The sequence below is a fragment of the Rhinopithecus bieti genome, unplaced genomic scaffold, assembly GCF_001698545.2.
Source record: "Rhinopithecus bieti isolate Rb0 unplaced genomic scaffold, ASM169854v2 scaffold_63, whole genome shotgun sequence".
Taxonomy (NCBI): Eukaryota; Metazoa; Chordata; class Mammalia; order Primates; family Cercopithecidae; genus Rhinopithecus; species Rhinopithecus bieti.
The window spans coordinates 180,677-205,585 of record NW_016802972.1 but is presented as its reverse complement, the minus strand read 5'-3'; the positions used below and the strand labels follow the sequence as shown (position 1 = coordinate 205,585).

Sequence of the window (24,909 nt, the reverse complement as noted above, 5' to 3'; positions counted from 1 at the left end):
TAATTTTTGTATCTTTAGTAGAGATGGGGTTTCACCATGTTGGCCAGGATGGTCTCGATCTCCTGACCGCATGATCCGCCCACCTCGGCCTCCCAAAGTACTGGGATTACAGGTGTCAGCCACTGTGCCCGGCCCATCACAGCCTCTTTATGCAACTTTAAGAGAATGAAGGGCCTTGTTCCAGGCAGGGGGTTAGGGAAGTCCTGCCCCCGATGAGGAGAGGAAGGGGAGGAAGGGTTTTGGGAGAGTGAGCTCCTGTGGCCAGGAGGCCATAGTCCTGCGCTCTGGGAGTGTCTCTTGGAGGACCGGTGCCACCTCCTTCTCCAGAGTGCCCAAGACAGGAGCTGGACATTGTGTTCCTGATTGATGGCTCGGGCAGCATCTCCCCCGGCAACTTTGCCACGATGATGAACTTCGTGAGAGCTGTGATAAGCCAGTTCCAGAGACCCAGCACCCAGGTGTGCCTTTGGGGCAGGGAGGCTGCTGGGGGCAGGTGCTTGGATCCTGGTGAAATGGCCTCAGCCCTGGCCCTGTGTGCTTCTCCCAGTTTTCCCTGATGCAGTTCTCCAGTGAATTCTACGTACACTTCACTTTTGAGGAATTCAGGCTCACCTCAAACCCCCTCGGCCTGTTGGCTTCTGTTCACCAACTGAGAGGGTTGACACGCACGGCCACTGCCATCCAAAAAGTCGTGTGAGTCCTGACTTCTTCCAGGCACAGTCCCAAAGCACCCAGGTCTTCCCTTGGGCCTCATCTGTCTCCACGAGAAGGGGACAGGCAGGGACTGAAATCCAGCCCGTAATACCCTTGCCAAGCTTGGGCCTCTGGGTGGGACTAGGGCCTCCCAAAGGAAAAGGCATCTTCTCATTTTCACAAGGGCACCAGGGGCTAGTGTGGTTTTGTTCACAGGCCTCTAAGATCTCTTCTTTCCTGATAGGCGCCAATTGTTCCAGGCCTCACACGGGGCCCGTGGGGATGCCACTAAAATTCTCATTGTCATCACTGATGGGAAGAAAGAAGGCGACAGCCTGGATTATAAGGATGTCATCCCCATGGCTGATGCAGCAGGCATCATCCGCTATGCAGTTGGGGTAGGGCATGGGACGGCTTCCCCCTTCTCCCACGGCTTCCTCTCAGGGCAACTTCCCTTTCTATGTATTTTCTTTTCTCTTTGAGACAGGGTCTTGCTCTATTACTCAGGCAGTGGTGCAATCCTAGCTCACTGCAGCCTCGAACTCCTGGGCTCCAGTGATCCTTCCACCCCAGCCTCCCCAGTAGCTGGGACCACTGGCGTGTGCCATCAAACCTGGCTTTTTAAAAAAATTTTTTTGGTTGAGATGGGGTCTTGCTATGTTGCCCAGGCTGGTCTCAAATTCCTGGCCTCAAACAATTCTACCACCTTGGCTTCCCAAAGCTCAGGGATTACAGGTGTGAACCACCGCCAACAACGTACCTTTCAAGGATAGAAACACCAGCTCTCTCGGCTCTTACTGCCTTCAGGATGAAAACTCTGCCCCAGACTGGAGACCATGATCCTTTCTCCTAAACTCCCTGATGCCGTCCGGGCCTCATGTTTCTCCTGTGTCCATGGGGTGTGATCATGTTGATCTTGTGGGGTTATCGGAGGATGTTGCACCCAGTGCACACAGAAACATTCGATTTATTATTTTTACTGAGTTGATCTTTTCTGGAGACAGGTTGGATCAGCTTTTAAAAACACAAACTCTTGGAAAGAATTAAATGACATTGCATCGAAGCCCTCCCAGGAACACATATTTAAAGTGGAGGACTTTGATGCTCTGAAAGATATTCAAAACCAGCTGAAGGAGAAGATCTTTGCCATTGAAGGTGAGTCTGAAGGGAGCTCTGAGCTTGGGGACTCCTCAGTCGTAACACTTTTCCACTTAGAACCCAAGGCTCCGTGAAACAGGTAGACAGCAGCCCAGTTCTCCTGCTTTCCCAGGACCCTGATAGCCACGTCCGTCAGCTTGTCCCCACTGATGTCCCCCAGCACTGTCAGAGCTGCCCCAAAGTGGCCCCAGGGATGGCCCTGCTCCCCACAGAGAATGACCTCACACCACCACCGGCTCCACTGCAGAACAAAAAGCAGTGCCAGGCCCAGCCCAGGAGACCTTCCACCCACACTGGGACCTACCCAGCCCACGTCCCACCAGCCACTCACTCCCCTGGGCAAGGGGCATGCGGACTCCTGGCCCCCTCGGGTTGGCTCGTAGACCCGTGGGGGGCCCTGGTGAGGACCAGATCGGTGCTGCCATCGCTGTCCACATCCATGGAGCAAAGGGGGGCCCTGAAATTGGAGCTGATCTGGAGGGCAGAGCCTGTTCCCTGTCATAGGCATCAGCCCTCCCTGGGCCTCCAGTCTTAGCTTCTCCTAAAGCTGAAGTGTTCTTAGACCTGGCAAAGCTCATCTCCCTCCCTGGCACTCGAGTGTCATACTTTTCCCCAGGTACGGAGACCACAAGCAGTAGCTCCTTCGAATTGGAGATGGCGCAGGAGGGCTTCAGCGCTGTGTTCACGCCTGTGAGTGGGGCCCCTTAGGCCGATGATGTGCGGTGAGGGGAGGAGGGAGCAGGGAAGGCCAGGGTGGGTGTCAGGTGGGTAAGGGGCACGGGCAGCAGGCGTATCTCTTGTACATGCTGTCTTCCTGCTCCGGCCTCTGCTCAGTCCTGGAATCCTTTCCTCCCAGGATGGCCCCATTCTGGGGGCTGTGGGGAGCTTCACCTGGTCTGGAGGTGCCTTCCTGTATCCCCCAAATATGAACCCCACCTTCATCAACATGTCTCAGGAGAATGTGGACATGAGGGACTCTTACCTGGGTGAGAAATGACCAGGGGTTGGGGACAGGTGGGAGATGCGCTGCCTAGGGTGGGTCCAGGGTTCTGGGGAGGGGAGATGGGGGCTGTGCTGCCTGAGGTGGGGGTCCAGGGTTCTGGATGGGGGGAATGGGGGCCTTTGTGCTGAGACCTGGGCCCCTCAGGTTACTCCACTGAGCTGGCTTTCTGGAAAGGGGTGCAGAACCTGGTCCTGGGGGCCCCCCGCTACCAGCACACTGGGAAGGCTGCCATCTTCATCCAGGTGTCCGGGCAATGGAGGCTGAAGGCCGAAGTCACGGGGACACAGGTTGGGCGTGACAGGAGCCAGAGGGGAAGATGAGGGTGGGGACAGTGGCTGGGGCCAGGAAGAGGATGGAGGGGCTTTGGGGGGCTTGGGGGAGGTCCTGGTACCTGGGGAGAGGTGGGACCTGGCCCACAGGGCTGCCTCTGGCGGGGACAGGCAGCATGACGCAGGCTCTGCCCTCCAGATTGGTTCCTACTTCGGGGCTTCCCTCTGCTCCGTGGATGTGGATGGCGATGGCAGCACTGACCTGATCCTCATCGGGGCCCCCCATTACTACGAGCAGACCCGAGGGGGCCAGGTGTCCGTGTGTCCTTTGCCCAGGGGGGTGAGTGGCTGATGGGACCTGGGCTGGGTGGGGTCCAGTGTGGGTGGAGGGGTTGCCCGGGTTGGGCCTGGCACTGCTTTCATTCTGCAGTGGAGAAGGTGGTGGTGTGATGCTGTTCTCCACGGGGAGCAGGGCCATCCCTGGGGTCGCTTTGGGGCAGCTCTGACAGTGCTGGGGGACGTGAATGGGGACAAGCTGACGGACGTGGTCATCGGGGCCCCAGGAGAGGAAGAGAACCAGGGTGCTGTCTACCTGTTTCACGGAGCCTTGGGACCTAGCATCGGCCCCTCCCACAGCCAGGTGAGGCCGTGTCCCGCTTCTGTCATTAGAGCAGCCTCCTCCTTGCCTCTCCCGCTCTGTCATACAGGAAAACTGTCCCTTTTTACCTTTTCCTACCTCCCTTGCCCAGCTCTGAGCACCTTGTAGCAGTGGTGCGGTCTCAGCTCACCGCAACCTCCGCCTCCCAGGTTCAAGCGATTCTCTGCCTCAGCCTCTGGAGTAGCTGGAATTACAGGCATGCACCACCATGTCCGGTGAATTTTTTGTATTTTAGTAGAGATAGGCTTTCGCCATGTTAGCTAGGCTGGTCTTGAACTCCTGACCTCAGGTGATCCGCCTGTCTCGGCCTCCCAAAGTGCTGGGATTATAGGCGTGAGCCACCATGCCCAGCCCCTCGCCAGTTTTACAAGGTACACAGGTCAGGCACAGAAAACCCATTTTACAGATGGAATGTGGGACACTGGGAAGACAAGAGCCTTGGTTTGCCAGAGGTTCAGAGTGGGTCCGGGATGGTGAAGGGTGCTCCAGCCTCCTGACCTCCAACCTGGCGTGCAGTCTCTGGGCTCCCTGCTGCTCACCACTTAGGTCCAGTCGTTTCAACCTACCCTTCCACTCGCTCCTCGCCTCCCTGGATACTACATGATTTTATTCCCTTTCTGCCATCAAGGTCCCACCGTATACCCATCCCTGCAGCCGCCCTCCACCCAAGGGATCAGGGTTCCCTGAGAACAAGGGCTGCTTTCCTTGGCAAAAGTCAAGAAAGCCCTGTTAAAAAATAGGCAAAGGGGCTGCTCCAGGTGGCTCACATCTGTAATTCCAACACTTTGGGAGGCTGAGGCAGGAGGATCACTTGAGGCCAGGAGTTTCAGGCCAGCCTGGGCAACATAGGGAGATCCCATCTCTAGAAAAAAATTTAAAAATTAGGCAGGCATCGTGGTGCTGTAGTAACTGTAGTCCCAATTACTCGGGAGGCTGAGGTGGGATGATCACCTGAGCCCAGGAGGTTGAGGCTGCAGTGAGCTATGATTGCGTCACTTCACTTCAGCCCAGGTGAAAGAGAAAAACCCTGTGTCAAAAAAAAAAAAAAAAAAAAAAAAAAAAAAGATTTGGATAGGGATAGACATTTCTCCAAAGAAGAGGTACAAAGGGCCACTGAGTGGATAAAATGATTCTCAACGTCATTAGTCATCAGAAATCAAAACTATAATGAAATGCCACTTCTCACCTACCAGAATGACTAGAAACAAAGACGGATAATGACAGGTGTTGGTGAGGATTGGGAGAACTGGGCATCCTCCCGCACTGCTGGGGATGATGTAAATCCACGCAGCTGCTTTGGAAATCAGTCTGGCAGATCCTCAAAACATTAAACATAGGCTGGGCACAGTGGCTGACACCTGTAATCCCAGCACTTTGGGAGGCCGAGGCAGGTGGATCGCCTGAGGCCAGGAGTTCAAGACCAGCCTGGCCAACACAGTGAAACCCCATCTCTACTAAAAATACCAAAAACAAACAAACAAACAAACAAACAAAAAAAACAACTACCTGGGCGTGGTGGTGGACGCCTGCAATCCCAGCTACTCGGGAGGCTGAGGCAGGTGACTTGATTGAACCTGGGAGGTGGAGGTTGTGGTAAGCCGAGATTGCGGCACTGCACTCCAGCCTAGGCAACAAGAGCAAAACTCCGTCTCAAACAAACAAACAAAAAGTTAAACATAGAGGTGCCATGTGATCTGGCAATTCCACCTATAAAACATGCTAAGTGAGGGAAGCCAGACACAGAAGGCCACATGTATTCAGGCCAAATGTCCAGAACAGGCAAATCTGTAGAGACAGAAAGTAGATGATGAGCAGTTTCACAGGGCTGGGTGTGGGGGCAAGTCAGGGGCATGAGGGTGACTGAGAATGGGTATGGAGTCTCTTTTTGGGGTAGTGGAAATGTTCTAAAATTGATTGTGGTAGTGGTTTCACAACTCTGTAAACATAACCGAAAACCACTAAGTCATATACTTTAAAGGGGTGAGTTTTGTGCTATGTGGTCTATAGCTCAAAAAAGCTGTTACCAAAAAGAAAAAAGTGGCAGGGAAGGTCCCTGCAGTTCTGTCACACACCAGCTGTGTGATCTTTGACAGGTAACTCACTGTCTCTGTGCTCAGTTTTCTCATTGGTAAAATGGTGATACTAATAGAACCAACCTTACTGAACTGCTGCTGTGAGGATTAAATGAGTTAGTATGCATGAAGTGCTTATCACAGTGCCTGGCACACAATAGGTGTCATGTTGTTATAATCTGTTTTAATTATCATTAAGATAGTTTAACAACTGGCCAGGTGCAGTGGCTCCCATCTGTAATCCCAGCACTTTGGGAGGTTGAGGCAGGCAGATCACTTGAGGTCAGGCGTTCCAGACCAGCCTGGCCAATGTGGGGAAATCTCGTCCCTACCAAAAATACAAAAATTAGCTGTGGTGGTGGCGCATGCCTGTAATCCCAGCTACTCGGGAGGCTGAGGCAAGAAAATGGCTCGAACCCAGGAGTCGGAGACAACAGTAAGCTGAGACTGAGCCACTGCACTCCAGCCTGGGTGCCAGAATGAGACTCCATCTCAAAACAAATAAACAAAAAATATATAGTTTAACAACTGAAGGGGAATCTAAAAAGACGGTGAAAGACGGTTGAGAGTAACAAGGGCCCACATGTTGTCATGAAACCGCAAACAGTTCGTACCAACTCCCATGACCCATCACAAAGCGCATGTTTTATGCGCTTTGCAGATACTGCATTCTTTACACGTTGAAGGTGTGCAGCAACCCTGCACTGAGCAAGTCTATCAGTGCTGTTTACCCAGCTGCACGCACTCACTTTGTGTCTCTGTGCTACGTTTGGTAATTCTCACAATGTTTCAAACTTTTTGAAATTATCATGTCTGTGATGGTGAGCTGTGATCAGTGATCTTCGATGTTACCATTGTCCTTGTTTTGGGGCACCATGAACCATGTCCATATACGAAGGCGAACTTCATAAATGTGTGTGTTCTGATTGCTCCACCACCGATAGCTCCCCTGTCTCTCTCTCCCTCTCCTCTGGCCTCCCTATTCCCATTCCCTGCAATGCAACAATATTGAAATTAAGCCAGATAATAACTCTACAATGGTCTTTAAGTGTTCAAGTGAAAGGAAGAGTCACATGTCTCTCACTATTTATTTACTGAGGCAGGGTCTCACTCTGTCACCCAGGCTGGAGTACACTGGTGTGATCTCGGCTCACTGAAACTTCCCCTCTGGGGTTCAAGTGATTCTCCTGCCTCAGCCTCCTGAGTAGCTGGCATTACAAGTGCGTGCCACCATGCCTGGCTAATTTTTGTATTTTTAGTAGAGATGGGGTTTCGCCATGTTGGCCTGGCTAGTCTCAAACTCCTGACTTTAAGTGATCTGCCTGCCATGGCCTCCCAAATCACTGGCATTATAGACGTGAGCCACCATGTCTGGCCACGTATTTCACACGTTAGAGCAAAACCTAGAAATGATTAAGCTTGGTGAAGAAGCCATGTCAAAAGCCAAGACGGACTGAAGGCCTTTTGCACCAAACAGCCAAATTCTGAATGCAAAACAAAAGTTATTGAAGGAAATTAAGAGTGCTACTCCAGTGAACATAGGAATGATAAGAAAGTGAAACAGCCTAATTGCTATTATGAAGGAAGTTTTGAGTGCTCTGGATAGAAGATCAAATCAGCCGCAATATTCCCTTAAGCCAAAGCCAAATCCAGAGCAAGGTCCGAATGCTCTTCAGTTCTGTGAAGGCTGAGAGAAGTGAGGAAGCTACAGAAGAAAAGCTGGAAGTCAGCAGAGGTGGAAGTCAGCAGGGTTCATGAGGTTTAAGGAAAGAAGCAATCTCCACAACATAAAAGTACAAGGTGAAGCAGCAAGTACAGATGGAGAACGCACAGCAAGTTCTCCAGAAGATCTCTGATGAAGGTGGCTACACTCAACAACAGGTTTTCAATGTAGATGAGGCGGCCTTCGATGGAAGAAGATGCCATCTAGGACTTTCAGAGAAGTCAATGCCTGGCTTCAAAGCTTCAAAGGACAGGCTGACTCTCTTGTTAGAGGCTAATGCCGCTGGTAGGACTTCAAGTTGTAGTCAGTGCTCATTTACCATTTGGAAAATTCCAGGGCCCTAAAGAATGATGCTAAATCCACCCTTCTGTGCTCTAGAAATGGAGCAAAGCCAGGGAGACAGCATATCTGTTTACAGCATAGTTGGGTAAGTGTTTTAAACCCATTCTGGAGACCTGCTGCTCAGAAAAATAGATTTCTTTCCAAAGTTTGCTACTTATTGACAATGCACCTGGTCACCCAAGAGCTCTGATGGAGATGATCATGGAGATTAGTGTTGTTTCCACGCCTGCAAACCCAACATCCATTCTGTAGTCCATGGACCAAGGAGTAATTTCGACTTTCAAGTCTCATTATTTCAGAAATACATTTCATAAGGCTATAGCTGCCATACATAGTGATTCTTCTGATGGATCTGGGCAAAGTCAGTTGAAAACCTTCTGGAAAAAATTTACCACTTTAGATGCCATTAAGAACATTCATGATTCACGAAAGGGGGTCAAAATATCAACATTAACAAGAGTTCTGGAGAAGCTGATTCCAATTCTCGTGGATGACTTCTAGTGGTTCTAGACTTCAGGGGAGGAAGTGACTGCGGATGTGGTGGAAATAGAGAACCAGAATTAAAAGGTGGAGCCTGAACTGCTGCAATTTCATGATGAAACTTGCACAGATGAGGACCTGCTTCTTATGGATGAGGAAATAAAGTGGTTTTTTTTTTCAGATGGAATCTATTCATGGTGAAGATGCTATGAAAATTGTTGAAATGATGACACAAGATTAAGAATATTACATAAACAGGCCGGGCACAGTGGCTCACCTCTGTAATCCGAGCACTTTGGGAGGCAGAGGTGGGCAAATCACCTGAGGTCAGGAATTTGAGACCAGCCTGGCCAACATAGGGAAACCTCATCTCTACTAAAAAAATCAGCCGGGTGTGGTGGTGGTTTTCTGTAATCCCAGCTACTTAGGAGGCTGAGGCAGGAGAATCACTTGAACCTGGGAGGCGAAGGTTGCAGTGAGCCGAGATCACACCACTGAACTCCAGCAATAGTGAAAGTGTGTCTCAAAAAAAAAAAAAAAGAATATTATATAAAAGTAGTTGATAAACGAGCACAGAATTTGAGAGGATTGACTCCAACTTTCAAAGAAGCTCTACTGTGGGTAAAATGTTATCAACCAGCAACCCATGCTTCAGAGAAATTTCATGAAAGGAAGAGTCCATCCGGGCAGCAAACTTCCTCACTGTCTTATTTTAGGAAATTGCCATAACCTCCCCAACCTCCAGGAGTTGCCACTGTGATCAGTCAACCGTGTCACCGTGTCACCATCAGCAAGACCCTCCATAGGCAAAAAGATTATGCCTTGCTAAAGGCTTAAATGATCGTTAGCATTTTTTACCAATCAAATTTTTTTATTTTATTTTGAACTTTTATTTTAGATTTAGAGGGGTATACCTAGCCTTTCTAGACTCCCTCAGTAATTGGTAAATTTCTCTTTTATTTTGTTATTATTCTTTTTTCTTTTCTTTTTCTTTTTTAAATTTTTATTTTTTAGAGACAGAGTCTCATCGTGTCCCTCAGGCTGGAGTGCAGTGGCGCAATCATAGCTGACTGTAGCCTCGAACTCTTGGGCTCAAGAGATCCTCCTGCCAAAGCCTCCTGAGTAGCTGGGACCATAGGCACAAGCCAGTGTGCCGTGCTCATTATTATTACTTTTTTTTTTTTTTGAGACAGAGTCTTGCTCTGTCACCAAGGCTGGAGTGCAGTGGCGCAATCTCCGCTCACTGCAACCTCCTCCTCCCGGGTTCAAGTGATTCTCCTGCCTCAGCCTCCTGAGCAGCTTGGATTGCAGGTGTGCCATCACGTCTGGCTAATTTTTGTATATTTAGTAGAAACGGGGTATCATCATGTTGGCCAGGCTGGTCTGGAACTCCTGACCTCAGGTGATCCACCCGCCTTGGCCTCCCAAAGTGTTGGGATTACAGGCGTGAGCCACCATGTCCACCCATTATTATTACTTTTAATGCCTGCCAGTTCCATTGGTGCACAGAGATTTAAAGGGCACATTCTTCCAGGGAGCGGGCATAACATGAGCACTGGGAATGAAGGTGATAGGTTCTACAGGGGAGGCAGTGCCCAGGAGGGTGGATCTGCATGTGGGTGTGACCACTCCCTACCCCACCCCGGCTTTTTCTTGTCCTTTGAAGAGACAGAGTGACAGCAAGAAACAAAAAGGGGACTTGGGCCTGGGGTCAGAGGTCTGGTGTTGGGTCTGGAGTCGGCCTCTTAAAGGCTACATGGAGTTGGCACTGTCCCCAACCTCTCTCCTGCATCTTTGCAATAAGGGAGGTGAGGCTGGATAAGCTCCAAGGTCCCTTTCAGCCTTAATACGCATTGTGATACATTATTGACTGCTGGCCGTATTCTGGGTGCTGTTCTAAGAACCGTAGGAATTCCTCTCCTGCGCACAGCTAAACTCTGAGCTAATAGTATCATTATACGAAAGATGAGGAAACGGAGGCACAGACAGATTGAGTCCTTGCCCACGGCCTCGTGGCTCATACGTGGAGGAGTCAGAATTGGAACTAGAGACTGATTGAATGAATGACACTTGGATCACCAGGACACCCTTCTGATCTCCACTCCTACATCTGTTTCTTAGCAATCATCTCCCAACTCCTACCTCCTCTTTTCAGGTTCTTCTTGGTGACATCTGCTCACCACTCACCTCTTCTCTCCCTTTGTGATGGTCCTACGTCCATATCCCCCTTGTTACTTATTTCCAACTTCTTCCCCCACCTTCCAGCTTGATTCACTCTTTTCTCTTCTGGCCAGCGGATCGGGGGCTCCCAGCTCTCCCCCAGGCTGCAGTATTTTGGGCAGGCACTGAGCGGCGGTCAAGACCTCACCCAGGATGGACTGGTGGACCTGGCTGTGGGGGCCCGGGGCCAGGTGCTCCTGCTCAGGTGAGAGCAGCCTTTCTCGGACGCTCCCCGGGTGGTCCTAGGTCCAGATGGGGGTGCCCACCCCCCACCCCACCCCACATGGTGCTCCCAGGAGCCAAGGGCCTGTCCTCAGCTTGGTGCTCTGCCCGCAGGACAAGACCTGTGCTCTGGGTAGGGGTGAGCATGCAGTTCAAACCTGCTGAGATCCCCAGGTCTGCATTTGAGTGTCGGGAGCAGGTGGTCTCTGACCAGATCCTGGGACAGTCCAGCATCTGCCTTTACATTGACAAACGTTCCAAGAACCTGCTTGGGAGCCGTGAGTCCCCTCCCCTCCAACCCAGGACACCCTGACCTCTGGAGTCCCCCAGCCCCAGACGCCTTTCTCCCACCCTGCCCGTTGTCCACCCAAGGAGTTCCTGTCTCTCTCAACGCCGTTTCTGTGACCGCCTACAGGTGACCTCCAAAGCTCTCTGACGATGGACCTGGCTCTCGACCCTGGCCGCCTGAGTCCCCGTGCCACCTTCCAGGAAACAAAGAACCGGAGTCTGAGTCGAGTCCAAGTCCTCGGGCTGCAGGCATACTGTGAAACCTTCACCCTGCTGCTCCCGGTGCGTCTGGGCATGAACATGGGTGGCGGCCACGCTGGGGCTGGCAGAAGGCAGGGCAGGGACAGAACAGGCTGCGTTCCAGCCTCCCTGTGGCTCAGCCCAGCACAGGACCAGGCATGAAGGAGGTGCTTACTGCATAGCCAGTGAGTGAGTGAGCGAGCGAACAAGTGATGAGATAGGCTGCAACTGCCAGGGGCCACACAGTTGGATTTCAGGAAAGAGAATTGGGCAGCCTGAGAGAGCTCTGTGGCTTCCGGCTGGGCTTTTTTTCAGGCACTCACTGGACACGCATTTATCTAGCTGCTCCTGGGAGATAGGCCCTGCCCTGGGGGCATAGCGGTGGCCGAAACAGTCATTGCTGATCGGGAGGTCTGTGGGGAGGAGAAAAAAAAAACAAAGACAAACCAGGGGAGAGAACAGAGAGGGTGTCAGGGAGGCCTCCTGAAGGCGGTGATGCTGAGCAGGGCCTGAAGGAAGCGGAAGCCGCGCGTGGGAGCTGGGCAGGGGCAGGATGAGAACTGCGGGTGGGGCCGAGCGCAGCTCTGCACAGCGCTCACCTCACCCTCCGCTCTTCCCCACGCCCATCCCCCAGACCTGCGTGGAGGACTCTGTGACCCCCATCACCTTGCGTCTGAACTTCACGCTGGTGGGCGAGCCCCTCTCTGCCTTCAGAAACCTGCGGCCTATGCTGGCCGCTGATGCTCAGAGATACTTCATGGCCTCCGTGAGTCCTGGCGCTGGGGTCTCCCAGAGAGGGCGCACAGTGTGGGGCCTGGGTCTCAGAGAAAACCCCCCATTGCCTTCCCACGCAGCTCCCCTTTGAGAAGAACTGTGGAGCCGACCATATCTGCCAGGACAATCTCGGCATCTCCTTCAGCTTCCCAGGGTGAGTGCCCCCACCTTAGACCTGCCCTACTGCCCCCAGCCTCCTTCCTGGAATCTGGGACTCCTGTCTCTGGCTCTCCCTAACATTGTTTCATCCTATACTCAAAACCCAGGTGTCCTGGCTGGGCACAGTGGTCCGCGCCTATAATCCCAGCACTTTGGGAGGCCAAGGCGGGAGGATCTTTTGAGGCCAGGAGTTAGGGATCAGCCTGGGCAACAGAGTGAGATCCCATTTCTACAAAAACAAAACAAAACAACAGCAACAACAAAAGATCAGCTGAGTAGAGCATGTCTATAGTCCCAGTTACTTAGGAGGCTGAAGCTTAAGGATTGCTTGAGCTCTGGAGTTGGAAGTCACAGTGAGCCATGATCACACCATTGCACTCCAGCCTGGGTGAAAGATCAGCACTGCGTTTATTTATTTATTTATTTTTTTTAAAAAAGAGAGAAGAAGAAGAACCCAGGTGTCCTGTCCCCTGTCTATCTCCCACATCCCCACCCACCCCATTTTATCCCAGACCATTTCTAGCCTCAGTCACAGAATTATCTTCTCCTTCCCCACCCCTGATACCCAGCTTGAAGACCCTACTGGTGGGGAGTAACCTGGAGCTGAACGCAGAAGTGATAGTGTGGAATGACGGGGAAGACTCCTACGGAACCACCATCACCTTCTCCCACCCAGCAGGACTGTCCTACCGCCATGTGGCAGAGAGCCAGGTGCTCCCTCTGGGGAAGGAGGAGGAGGTTGGGCTGGGCACTAGTGTAGATTCCTGTGCGGTTCAGAGCCTGGGCTGGGCTTGGAGGTGGTAGTGCCATCTGGGGCACGCCTCCGCTCGTGCGGTGTTCAACTTTGGGCATCACAGTTTAAGGACACTGACTATCAGGAATGATTTCCTGAGAGGCCACTAATGTGGAGACAGAGGGGACCCTGCCCAAATGTCTTTCTATTCCTTGTTATATCAATACTCCTCTTTTGAAGAAAAACATATCTCAGCCTTCAAATAGTTTAAAACACTGTTCTGTAGAAGCAAGGGGTTGAATTTATTGGTCGCTGTACATTAAGGCTTGGCAACCTTTTTCTATAAAGGGTTAGATAGTAAATATTTCAACTTTGTGGTCCACGTGGTCTGTGTCACAGCTACTAACCTCTGCTGTTGTGGAATGAAAGCAGCCATTGACATGAATGAGTTTATGAATGAATATACCTGCAATGCAGTAAAACTTTATGTATAAAAATAGGTAGTGGCTGTTGTTTGCCAATCTCTGTTTTAGAATGCAGAACTAGGACCACAGGGAGTCAAAGAGAAACAGATGTTTTAAACAAAAATATTATGGCCAGGGTGGTGGCTCACGCCTGTAATCCCAGGACTTTGGGAGGCTGAGGCAGGCGGATCACCTGAGGTCAGGAGTTTGACCAGCCTGGCCCACATGGTGAAACTCCATCTCCATGAAAAATACAAAAATTGGCCGGGCATGGTGGCGGGTGCCTGTAATCCCAGCTACTGGGGAGGCCGAGGCTGGAGAATTGCTTGAATCCGGAAGGGGGAGGTTGCAGTGAGCCGAGATTGTGCCACTGCACTCCAGCCTGGACGACAAAGCAAGACTCTGTCTCAAAAAAAAAAAAAAAAAAAAAAAAGAGAAAAATGTTATTATGAAAAATTTAAAACATTTACAAAAGTAGAAAGTAGTTCAACAAACCTCCCCAAAACTTGTCACCTAGATTCAACAATTAGCAACATTTTGCCACATTTGTTTCATCAATTGTTCCCCTTTGCTAAGGTATTTTCTTTCCTTCTTTCCTTCCTTCCTTCCTTCCTTCCTTCCTTCCTTCCTTCCTTCCTTCCTGCTTTCTTTGTGAGACAGGGTCTTGCTCTGTCACACAGGCTGGAGTGCAGTGGCACAATTTCAGCTTACTGTAGCTTCGACGTCCTGGGCTCAAGCAATCCTCCCATCTCAGCCTCCTGAGTAGCTACAACCACATGCACACACACCATACCTGGCTAATTTTTAAATGTTTTGTAGAGTTGGGGTCTTACCATGCTGTCCAAGCTGGTCTCTAACTCCTGGATTCAAGCAATCCTCCCATCTCAGCCTCCCAAAGTGTTGGAGTTACAGACATGAGCCACTGTGCCTGACCGGCTAAAGTATTTTAAAACAAATCTCAGACATGGGGGTCATTGTACTCCTCCTTATTCACTCTGCTCTGGTTTGAATGCATCACCCAAAGTTCACATGTTAGACACTTAATTCCCAATGCAACAGTGTTGAAAGGTGAAACTTTTAAAAGGTGGTTAGGTTATGAGGGCTTTGCCCTCATGAATGGATGAATACTATTATCTCCAGAGTAGATTAGTCATATCAGGAGTGGGTTTCTTTCTTTCTTTCTTTTCTTTTTTTTTTTTTTTTTTTTTTTGAGACGGAGTCTTCGCTCTTGCCGCCTCAGGCCTGGAGTGCAGTGCCGGGATCTCGCTAACATGCAAGCTCCGCTCCGCGGTTCACGCCATTCTCCTGCCTCAGCCTCCCAGAGCTTAGCTGCGGACTTACAGCGCCCCGCCACCTCGCCCGGCTAGTTTTTTGCTTTTAGTAGAGACGGGTTTTCCACCGATGTTAGCCAGGATGGTCTCGATCTCCTGACTCGTGATCCGGGCCCGCCCACCACCCCACCCTCTGGCCCGCATCCCCGCCACTGTCTCGGCCTTCCCAAAGTGCCTGGGATTACAGGCTTGAGGCCACCGCGCCCGCCGGGCTCTTTCTTTCTTTCCTTCCTTCCTTCCTTCCTTCCTTCCTTCCTTCCTTCCTTCCTTCCTTCCTTCCTTCTTTCTTTCTTTCTTTCTTTCTTCCTTTCTTCCTTTCTTCTTTCTTTTTTTGATGGGGTCTTGCTCTGTTGTCCAGGCTGGGGTGCAATGGCACGATCTTGGCTCACTGCAGCATCTGCCTCCTGAGTTCAAGCAATCCTTGTGCCTCAGCCTCCCCAGTAGCTGGGATTACAGGTGCCCACCCCCACGCCCAGCTAAGTTTTGCATTTTTACTAGGGATGGGGTTTCACCATGTTGGGCAGTCTGGTCTTGAACTCCTGACCTCAAGTGATCCACCTGCCTTGGCTTCCCAAAGTACTAGGATTACAGGTGTGAGCCATGGAGCCTGGCTCAGGAGTGGGTTTCTAATTAAAGGATAAGTTTGGCCCCCTTTGCCTCTCACTCTCACATGTATTCTCTTGCTCCTCTGCCTTCTGCTGTGAGATGATGCAACACAAAGACCCTCACCAGATACTGGTGCCATGTTCTTGGACTTCCCAGCCTCCAGAACCGCAAAACTTCTATTGATACACTACCTAGTTTGTGGTAATCTGTTATAGCAGCAGGGAACAGACAAAGACACACTCTATAGTTCTGAACAATGAGGACATCTTATATGACCTCAACACCATTATCACACCCAGTGAAATAAGTGATTCCTTGGTATTAAGATCATAGTCAAAATTCCATAATTGTCTCAAAAATATCTTTTTACTTCTGGTCTATTTGAACCAAAATTCAACCTAGGTCCACATATGATGTTTGGTTGTTATTTCTGCTGTCTCTCTTAGTCTAATATTCCCAACGGAAGTGCATTTTGATTAATGTATAAAAGAACGCACCAGGAAGGGCCATCTCTTGCATGTGAGGGGTGATCCCTGTCAATGAAAGTGCTCCTAGACATATTAACCAAATGTAATGTGTGGACTTTTGTTGAATATTGCTTTTAACAAATGAACTGTAAAATAACATTTTTGGAGACAATCTAAGAAAATAGAACACGACCAATATTGGTATATTAAGGAGTAATTGTTAATTTTGTTGGCTGTGATTTGTTGGATCTTGTGGTTATGTTTAAAATACCCTTATCTGTTGGTGGTATACACTGAAGTATTTCCAGATGAAACAATATGATGTTTGGAATGTGCTTTAAAGTGTTCAGAAAGAGAACATACTAGAAACAAGAGTAGAAAACTGTTGATTACTTAAAATCAGTGATGCCTGTATGGGGATTGATTTTTCAGTCTATTTTTGAATGTGTTTCAAAATTTCCATAATAAGAGACCTTTAAAATAACAATAAAAGGTGAACATTTTAATACAGTTGAGATTTCTACTTTGGAAGAAAGTTTGACCAGATAGCTATGGGGAGCTTTTAAAACATAACCTTGGCTGGACATGGTGGCTCATACCTGTAATCCTAGTGTTTTGGGGGGCCAAGGTGGGAGGATTGCTTGAGGCCAGGAGTTCAAGACCAGCCTGGGCAACATAGTGAGATCCCATCTATTAAAAAAAATGTTTAAAAAAATTACCCAGGCATGGTGGTGTGTGCCGGTAGTCCCAGCTACTCAGGAGGCTGAGGCGAGAGGATGGCTTGAGGTCAGGAGTTTGAGGCTGCAGTGAGCTGTGATTGCATCACTGCTCTCTAGCCTAGGTGACACAGTGAGACCTGGTCTCAATAAACAAACAAACAAATAAACAAAAGCATAAGCTTAAGGCGGGCTTCAGGAAGCTTCATCACTACTTCATGGCATGTTTTTGGAATGTTGTTATATTAGGTTGGTGCAAAAGTAATTGTGGTTTTTTCCATTGCTTTTAGTTTCAACTAATACTCGTCTACTTTTTCTCACGCCTAGGAACAGGGGCAGCTGCGTTCCCTGCGCCTGACATGTGACAGCGCCCCAGCTGGGAGCCAGGGCACCTGGAGTACCAGCTGCAGAATCAACCACCTCATCTTCCGTGGTGGTGCCCAGGTCAGCCTGGCTTCTGTCCCCTTGCCACTGCCCTGCCCCACCCTGTCTTTACTGCTCTGTGACCTCTCAGTTCCTTTTCCTCAGATCACCTTCTTGGCTACCTTTGACGTCTCCCCCAAGGCTGTCCTGGGAGACCGGCTGCTTCTGACAGCCAATGTGAGCAGGTGAGCCTGGCCAGGCCAGGGGCAGTGCCCCTTATCTCCAGCCTCACACCCCATTCTCCTCCTCTGGGGCCTTTGGCAACTGGGTCTCTCCTCTTTCTCCAGTGAGAACAACACCCCCAGGACGAACAAGACCACCTTCCAGCTGGAGCTCCCGCTGAAGTATGCCGTCTACACTGTGGCTAGCAGGTCAGCAGGTACCCCACCGCAGGAAAAAGGGTTCTCTCTGACCCGGATAGGGGTGATTCTTGCCCCCTGCAGCAGCTGAACATGAGATGTGGTAGGTTTTGTGTGGTGGATAATACTGCCAGCAGCACTTACCAGTCAACACATTTGTTTTGTTTTGGTTTTTGTTTCCTTTTATCTTTGATTCAATTATTATTATTATTATTGTTGTTTTTTGAGACAGAGTTTTCTCTTGTTGCCCAGGCTGGAGTGCAGTGGCACGATCTCGGCTCACTGCAAACTCTGCCTCCCGGGTTCAAGTGATTCTTCTGCCTCAGCCTCCTGAGTAGCTGGGATTACAGGTGCGTGCCACCACACCCAGTTCATTTTTGAATTTTTAGTAGAGACAGCAGGGTTTCACCATGTTGGCCAGGATGGTCTCCAACACCTGACCTCACGTGATCCACCTGCCTCTCCCAAAGTGATGGGATTACAGGCATAAGCCACCATACCCAGCCTATTTTCTAAATTTTTATTTCAACTTTGATGTTAGATTGGGGGGTACCTGTACAGATTTGTTACATGGGAATATTGCATGATGCTGAGGTTTGGGGTACAAATCCCACCACTCTGGTAGTGAACATGGAACCCGACAGGTAGTTTTTCAACCCATGCCCCTCCCTACACGCTCCGGTCCACAGTGTCTATTGTTTCCATCTTTGTGTCCATGTTTGCTCAGTGCTTACCTCCCACGTGTAAGTGAGAACATGCAGTATTTACTTTTCTGTTCCTGTGCTAATTTGCTTAGGATTATGGACTCCAGCTCCATCCATGTTACTGTAGGGGACATGATTTCATTCTCTTCATGGCTGCATAGTATTCCGTGGGTGTATATGCCCCATGTATATGTACATTTTCCTTATACCACGGATGGGCATCTAGGTTGATTCCATGTCTTCGCTATTGTGAATAGCACAGCAGTGAACATATGAGTGCATGTCTCTTTTTGGTAGAATGATTTATTTTGGGAAAGGGGAGATATATCCACTAATGAGATTGCTCCGTCAAATGGTAGCTCTGTGTTTAAGTTTGTTGAGAAATGTCCAAACTACTTTCCACAGTAGCTGAACTAATTTACTTCCCCACCAACAGTGTGTAAGGGTTCCTTTTTCTCTGCAGCCTCATCAGCATCTGCTGTTTTTGACTTTTTAATAGTACTCACTCTGACTGGTGTGAGATGGTTTCTCATTTTGGTTGATTTGCATTTGTCTGATGATTAGTGATGCTGAGCATTTTTTCATACATTTTTTGGCCACTTGTATAATGTTCTTTTTTTTACTTTTTTGTTAATGTTTTGTTACTGAAACACCATATATATTCTTTTGAGAAGTGTCTATTGGTATCCTTTGCCCATTTTTTTTTTTTTTTTCTGAGACGGAGTCTTGCTCTGTTGCCCAGGCTGGAGTGCAGTGGCGTGATCTTGCCTCACTGCAACCTCTGCCTCCCAAGTTCAAGTTCAAGTGATTCTTCTGCCTCAGCCTCTGGAGTAGCTGGAATTACAGGCACGCACCACCATGCTCAGCTAATTTTTGTATTTTTAGTGGAGATAGGGTTTCATCATGTTGGCCAGGCTGGTTTCGAACTCCTGACCTCAAGTGATCCACCCACCCTGGCCTCCCAAGGTTCTGGGATTATGGGCATGAGCTATCACGTCTGGCTGTCAACAAGTGTTTATTGTGGGCTAGTTATGATAATAATTGTAATGTTATTATCATTTTATCCCAGTTTTGATAGAAGTTACTGAAGCCTTTCTCAAAAGCACCAAGATTCTCTTGGCTTCCCCAGGAGATACGAGACATGTCCCTACCTTTGATGTTCTTCTAAGCCTCACTGGGGAGCAAAGTTATCCTGGTCCAAGCCCGAATTCCATCTAGGGCCACTGTGGTTCTGTATTGCATGGGCGCAGGGGATGTGGGTTTCCGAGATGGGGCTAGGACCCCTTGTAAGGAGAGGCCTCAGTTAACATGGAAGCGTCCACAGCATCGTGGGGCCCTTGGCATCTGGACAGGACATTTCTTCTTGTCCTGGGAATACACTTGTACCCTGCAGGGCTTTTAGAAGCCCCTCTTCCTCTTCCCAGTACCCTTGGGGAAGGATAGGGACAGATGACCTGCCTGCCACAGAGGTTGCATGTCAAGGAGAAGCTGGATAAAAATATAGGGCTGACTGGGTGTGGTGTTTCACGCCTGTAATCCCAGCACTTTGAGAGGCTGAGGCGGGTGGATCATCTGAGGTCAGGAGTTTGAGACCAGCCTGGCCATGGCCAACATGGAGAAACCCCATCTCTACTAAAATACAAAACTGGCCAGGAGTGGTGGCAGGCACTTGTAATCCCAGCTACTTGGGAGGCTGAGGCATGAGAATCGCTTGAACCCAGGAGGTGGAAGTTGCAGTGAGCCAAGATTGCACCATTGCACTCCATGGGACCCAAAAGAGCGAAACTCCATCTAAAAAAAAAAAAAAGGCCTTGAAATGCTGCCAGAGAGGATGAGATAAGGTGTTTGAAACTAAAAGGTCAAGTGTTTCAGCAGACACCTTCCTTCAGCCAATGCCTTCCTGGAATTTGCTGTGTGCCAGGCATGGTGCTGCGGTTATTTTCCACACATTCATTTGACATTCATCGATGATTTACTGAGCACCTATTACCTGTGATCAAAACCAGACACGAACCCTCGCCCTTGTGGGGTGTGCCTTGCTGGAAGTTCTGTGACTGGTGTTTCCCACTCTCACCTGCACCTGCACGCGTGGAGGCTCCCAGCCAGGTGCATGCTCTGAGTTCGTGTGCTGGGGTGTGCCCCAGGCTCTCATACCCCTTAGTGGGGGACCCACAGGCAGGCCCCACCTCCTCTAGGCATGTGTGGTCCACAGCTCGGCCACACACAGCAGATGTGACTCTGTGGGTTGGGGCAAAGGGAGTGCCAGGTTGGAGCATTTTGTGGGGAGGCCGAGGTGGGAGGATCGCTTGAGGCCGGGAGTTCAGGATCAGCCTGGGCAACATAGTGAGACCCTGTCCCTGTCCCTGTCCCTACAAAACAATTTTTAAAATTAGCCAGGCATGGTGGCATACATCTTTAGTTTCAACTACTTGGGAGGCTGAGGTGGGAGGCTCACTTGAGCCCAAGAGCAGTTCAAGGCTGCTGTGAGCTGTGATCACATCACTGCACTCCAGACTGGGCAACAGAGCAAGACCCTGGCTCTTGAAAAAAAAAAATGAGTGCAAAGAGCTCATAGCTGCCTGCAGAAGAGGCTGCCAGTGGGGCTGGGTAGTCAGTGCAATGAACGGAGCAGAGAGCTCTGCCACTGACTGCAGGAGAGCAGGGGCCAGGGCCTGCCCCTCTGCTTTCCTTCCAGCCCTTTGTGGGGATGTAGGATCCCAGGGCTCTGTGGGACACAGCACAGGGTTGGGGTGACCCAGGCTGACGCTGTTGACCAAATGCTACTGAGCATTGCCCCTTCCCAGTCCCCCACATGCCTTCCTGGGGGCCCTTTTCTCCCATTTCCTTGGTTTTTCCAGGCCTGGGGCTTGGAGGTGAGGGAGGGCCCACAGCAGACTCTTTATGAGGTCTCAGTTTAACACCTCCTGAGCCCGTTTTGGGCACAAGCCTGGAGACCCAGTGGGCAGCTGGGACCCCCAACGGGTAGCTGGTCTCACCACTGCCTCACTGCTTCACTCTTCCGGCACCTGTCCTCTAGCTGGCATAGTCCAAACGCCAGCCCACTGCACCTACTCTGAAGACTCATTCCTCCTCTGCCAAATTTTTGTAGTGCAATCTTGGCTCACTGCAACTTCCACCTCCTGGGTTCAAGCGATTCTCATGCCTCAGCCTCCCAAGTAGCTGGGATTACAAGTGCCTGCCACCACTCCTGGCCAGTTTTGTATTTTAGTAGAGATAGGGTTTCTCCATGTTGGCCATGGCCAGGCTGGTCTCAAACTCCTGACCTCAGATGATCCACCCGCCTCAGCCTCCCAAAGTACTGGGATTGCAGGTGTAAGCCACTGCGCTCAGCCAATTAGCACTTGTTTGAAGTGCAGTGGCACCATCTCTGCTCACTGCAACCTCCGCCTCCTGGCTGCAAGCAATTCTTGTGCCTCAGCCTCCCAAGTAGCTGGGATTACAGCCACCCGCCACCACACCTGGCTAATTTTCGTATTTTTAGTAGAGATGGGGTTTCTCCATGTTGGCCAGGCTGATCTTGAACTTCTGACCTCAGGTGATCCCCGCCTGTCTCAGCCTGTCAAAGTGCTGCGATTATAGGCATGAGCCACCGTGCCTGTCCTCTAAACTCTTTCTCTCTCTCTCTCTCTCTCTCTTTTTTTTTTTTTTTTTTGAGAAAGAGTCTTGCTGTGTCATGCAGTGGCATGATCTCGGCTCACTGCAACCTCGGTTTCCCAGGCTCAAACAATTCTCTTGCCTCAGCCTCCCGAGTACCTGGGAATACAGGTGCACACCACCATGCCCGGCTAATTTTTGTGTTTTTAATAGAGACAGGGTTTCGCCATGTTGGCCAGGGTGATCTCGAACTCCTGATCTCAGGTGATCCGCCCATTTCAGCATCTCAAAGTGCTGGGATTATAGGCATGAGCCACCGCGCCTGGCCTCTAAACTCTCTTTTAACCTAACTCAGCCACAGCCCTCATTCCAGGACACGCCAAGGCCCCACCGACCACCTGTCCTCTCATGCTCTAGCCAACGCCTTCTGCAGATGCCCTGTGGTAGTTCACATCCACCTGTGCCTCTTCTCTCTCCAGCCACGAACAATCCACCAAGTACCTCAACTTCTCAGACTCTGAGGAGAAGGAGAGCCGTGTGGCCATGCACAGATACCAGGCAGGTGGTGGAGACGCAGGAGCCTGGGCTGGGGTGGGAGGCTGGGAGCCGGAGACTGGGGAGGGATGTGGGCTTTGGCATGGGCTCTGCCCTCAGCGCCCTCTGTGCAGGTTAATAACCTGGGACAGAGGGACCTGCCTGTCAGCATCAACTTCTGGGTGCCTGTGGAGCTGAACCAGGAGGCTGTGTGGATGGAGGTGGAGGTCTCCCACCCCCAGGTACCCAAGGACTACATGTGGCTCCTCCATGAATGCCCTTTCTACCTGGATTCCTTGTGCCCCATGCGAGTCTCTGATGTCCAAGCTGAGACACTTGTTCTCTGCATTTTCCCCAGAACCCATCCCTTCGGTGCTCCTCAGAGAAAATCACACCCCCAGCGTCTGACTTCCTGGCATACATTCAGAAGAATCCCGTGCTGGTGAGGAGGGCTCTGGGCCGGCCCTTACTGTGGGCCACACATCAGAGGAATTTGACCCAGGCGTTCATATTCCACATCTGTCCTGCTGAAGTACCCTCTTGCATTCGGATGTGGCCACTGCCCTCAAATCACACTGTGTAATGCTGCCTCCCACCTTCACACTCATCTTTCTCAGCCCCATGCTATATATCTGCCCCCAGGACTGCTCCATTGCTGGCTGCCTGCGGTTCCGCTGTGATGTGCCCTCCTTCAGCATCCAGGAGGAGCTGGATTTCACCCTGAAGGGCAACCTCAGTTTCGCCTGGGTCCGCCAGGTGTGTGGGCGCAACGACAGAGCCCATGCCCCAGACTCAGGCAGGACCTGGCATGTCTGTGCCCATCTGCAAGCCAGGGCATCCCTGGAGCTCTGAGCCTCCTCCAGAGCCAGTTCCACAGGTTTCGCCCAACCCCTTTGCAGACATCGCAGAAGAAGGTGTCGGTCGTGAGTGTGGCTGAAATTACGTTTGACACATCCGTGTACTCCCAGCTTCCAGGACAGGAGGCATTTATGAGAGCTCAGGTAGAGACCGTGTGGGGGGCAGCGACCAGGCTGGAAAGAGGCCCCGAGGGCTACATCCGGGGTGCTGGGTAGGGGTTTGCAAGCCTGGGGGGAGGAGGGTGAAGGTCTCTGGGCAAGACAGCTGTCCCTAAGGGCGTGGGTGCTGCTGCGTCTCACCTTTTGGAGCAGGGCCTGGGTCAGGAGGAGGGGGAGTTAAAAGTTGGGGAGCCTGGGAGGAGTCTGGGATAGCAGGAGGACGGGAGTGCTCTGACCGGGTCACCTCCACTTCAGACGACAACGGTGCTGGAGAAGTACGAGGTCCACAACCCCACCCCCCTCATCATAGGCAGCTCCATTGGGGGTCTGCTGCTGCTGGCGCTCATCACAGCAGCACTGTACAAAGTGAGTGTTTTATGCCACTCCTCACACCACCAGCATCTGGTCCCGCTCTTTTTGCAGAGTGAGAAGGAGCTCACTGAAGGCACTTTCTTACTGGGTCACTTCATATGAGAAACTGCCTCCCACCTGCAATGTCACCTGTCCCCAATATCCCCCTACTTTGTGATTCCCAGGTTTCCTCTAATCTTTCTCCCTTTCTTTCCCGCTCTTCTCCATCATTCTACATGTTTCCCTTGACAACAGATTATCATATAAAAGCACAGACTTGGGTTTGAATGTCGACATCACCACGGGTTCTTTTTGTCTTTGACCATAGGCCAGTGTCTGCTCCACTCTGGGCCTTGATTTCTCAGTGTGAAGGTGATTCTACCCCAGCTCATAGAATTTTGGCTAAATCTAGGCCGGGTGTGGTGGTTCATGGCTGTAATCCCAGCAGTTTGGGAGACCGAGGCAGGTGGATCGCTTGAGGTCAGGAGTTAGAGACCAGCCTGGCCTATGCGGTGAAACCCCGTCTCTACTAAAAATACAAAAATTAGTTGGGCATGGTGGCAGGTGGCTGTAATCCCAGGTACTGAGGAGGCTGAGGCAGGAGAATTGCTTGAACCCAGGAGGTGGAGGTTGCAGTGAACCGAGATCACGCCACTGCACTCCAGCCTGGGCAACAGAGTGAGACTCCACCTCAAAAAGAAAACAATTTTGGCTAAATCTAGATGACATGATGCATGTAAAGTTCCTAGTGCAGTGCTTTGAACCTAGCAAGGATTTCAGAAATAGTGACCCCTCTCCCTCAGTCATCTCTTTTCCTCTCTTCCACTGAATGGACTTCCTGAGTTTCTTCTCCGTCCTCCCCCCAGGTTGGCTTCTTCAAGCGTCAGTACAAGGAAATGATGGAGGAGGCAAATGGACAAATTGCTCCAGAAAACGGGACATAGACCCCCAGCCCTCCCAGTGAGAAATCATCTCCTCTTTGCCTTGGACTTCCTCTCCCCCACGAGGTTTCCCCACTTACTTACCCTCACCTGTCAGGCCTGAGCGGGAGGAACCATCCCACCTCAGAGAGAGGCTGGGATCAGCCTGCTTCCTGTGTTTGGGAGAAAGCATCTTGCTTGGGAATGGGCCTTTGTCTTGTCAAGGTTCCAACTGGAAACCCTTTGGACAGGGTCTCTGCTGTGTTCCCCAAAGGGTTTGACTTGCAATTTCTACCTAGAAATACATGGGCAATACCCCCAGTCCTGGCACGAATGATCTTTCTTTTCTTTTCTTTCTTTTTTTTTTTT

The 24,909-nt window shown here is 50.6% G+C and overlaps 1 protein-coding gene across 6 annotated transcripts in view; it reads left to right on the top strand.

Annotated features, from left to right (window-relative positions):
- Nucleotides 1-24,909, top strand: part of ITGAX (integrin subunit alpha X) — a 29,903-nt gene that overhangs the window by 4,413 nt on the left and 581 nt on the right. For 4 of the 6 annotated variants that reach the window (XM_017869354.1, XM_017869602.1, XM_017869566.1 and 1 more), the window contains 25 exons: nt 328-458; nt 548-693; nt 938-1,091; nt 1,698-1,848; nt 2,468-2,541; nt 2,708-2,837; nt 2,999-3,141; nt 3,323-3,463; nt 3,554-3,763; nt 10,693-10,823; nt 10,955-11,118; nt 11,256-11,410; nt 12,003-12,134; nt 12,223-12,296; nt 12,871-13,012; nt 16,946-17,062; nt 17,147-17,226; nt 17,329-17,412; nt 22,199-22,277; nt 22,388-22,495; nt 22,612-22,695; nt 22,896-23,009; nt 23,153-23,254; nt 23,525-23,635; nt 24,487-24,862. In XM_017869354.1, coding sequence (XP_017724843.1) covers nt 328-458; nt 548-693; nt 938-1,091; nt 1,698-1,848; nt 2,468-2,541; nt 2,708-2,837; nt 2,999-3,141; nt 3,323-3,463; nt 3,554-3,763; nt 10,693-10,823; nt 10,955-11,118; nt 11,256-11,410; nt 12,003-12,134; nt 12,223-12,296; nt 12,871-13,012; nt 16,946-17,062; nt 17,147-17,226; nt 17,329-17,412; nt 22,199-22,277; nt 22,388-22,495; nt 22,612-22,695; nt 22,896-23,009; nt 23,153-23,254; nt 23,525-23,635; nt 24,487-24,564 — 3,035 coding nt within the window. In that variant the 3' untranslated portion in view covers nt 24,565-24,862. Of the gene's footprint in view, nt 1-327; nt 459-547; nt 694-937; nt 1,092-1,697; nt 1,849-2,467; nt 2,542-2,707; nt 2,838-2,998; nt 3,142-3,322; nt 3,464-3,553; nt 3,764-10,692; nt 10,824-10,954; nt 11,119-11,255; nt 11,411-12,002; nt 12,135-12,222; nt 12,297-12,870; nt 13,013-16,945; nt 17,063-17,146; nt 17,227-17,328; nt 17,413-22,198; nt 22,278-22,387; nt 22,496-22,611; nt 22,696-22,895; nt 23,010-23,152; nt 23,255-23,524; nt 23,636-24,486; nt 24,863-24,909 lie in introns of those variants that run through there. The other 2 variants (XM_017869507.1, XM_017869424.1) reach the window with 1 other exon arrangement.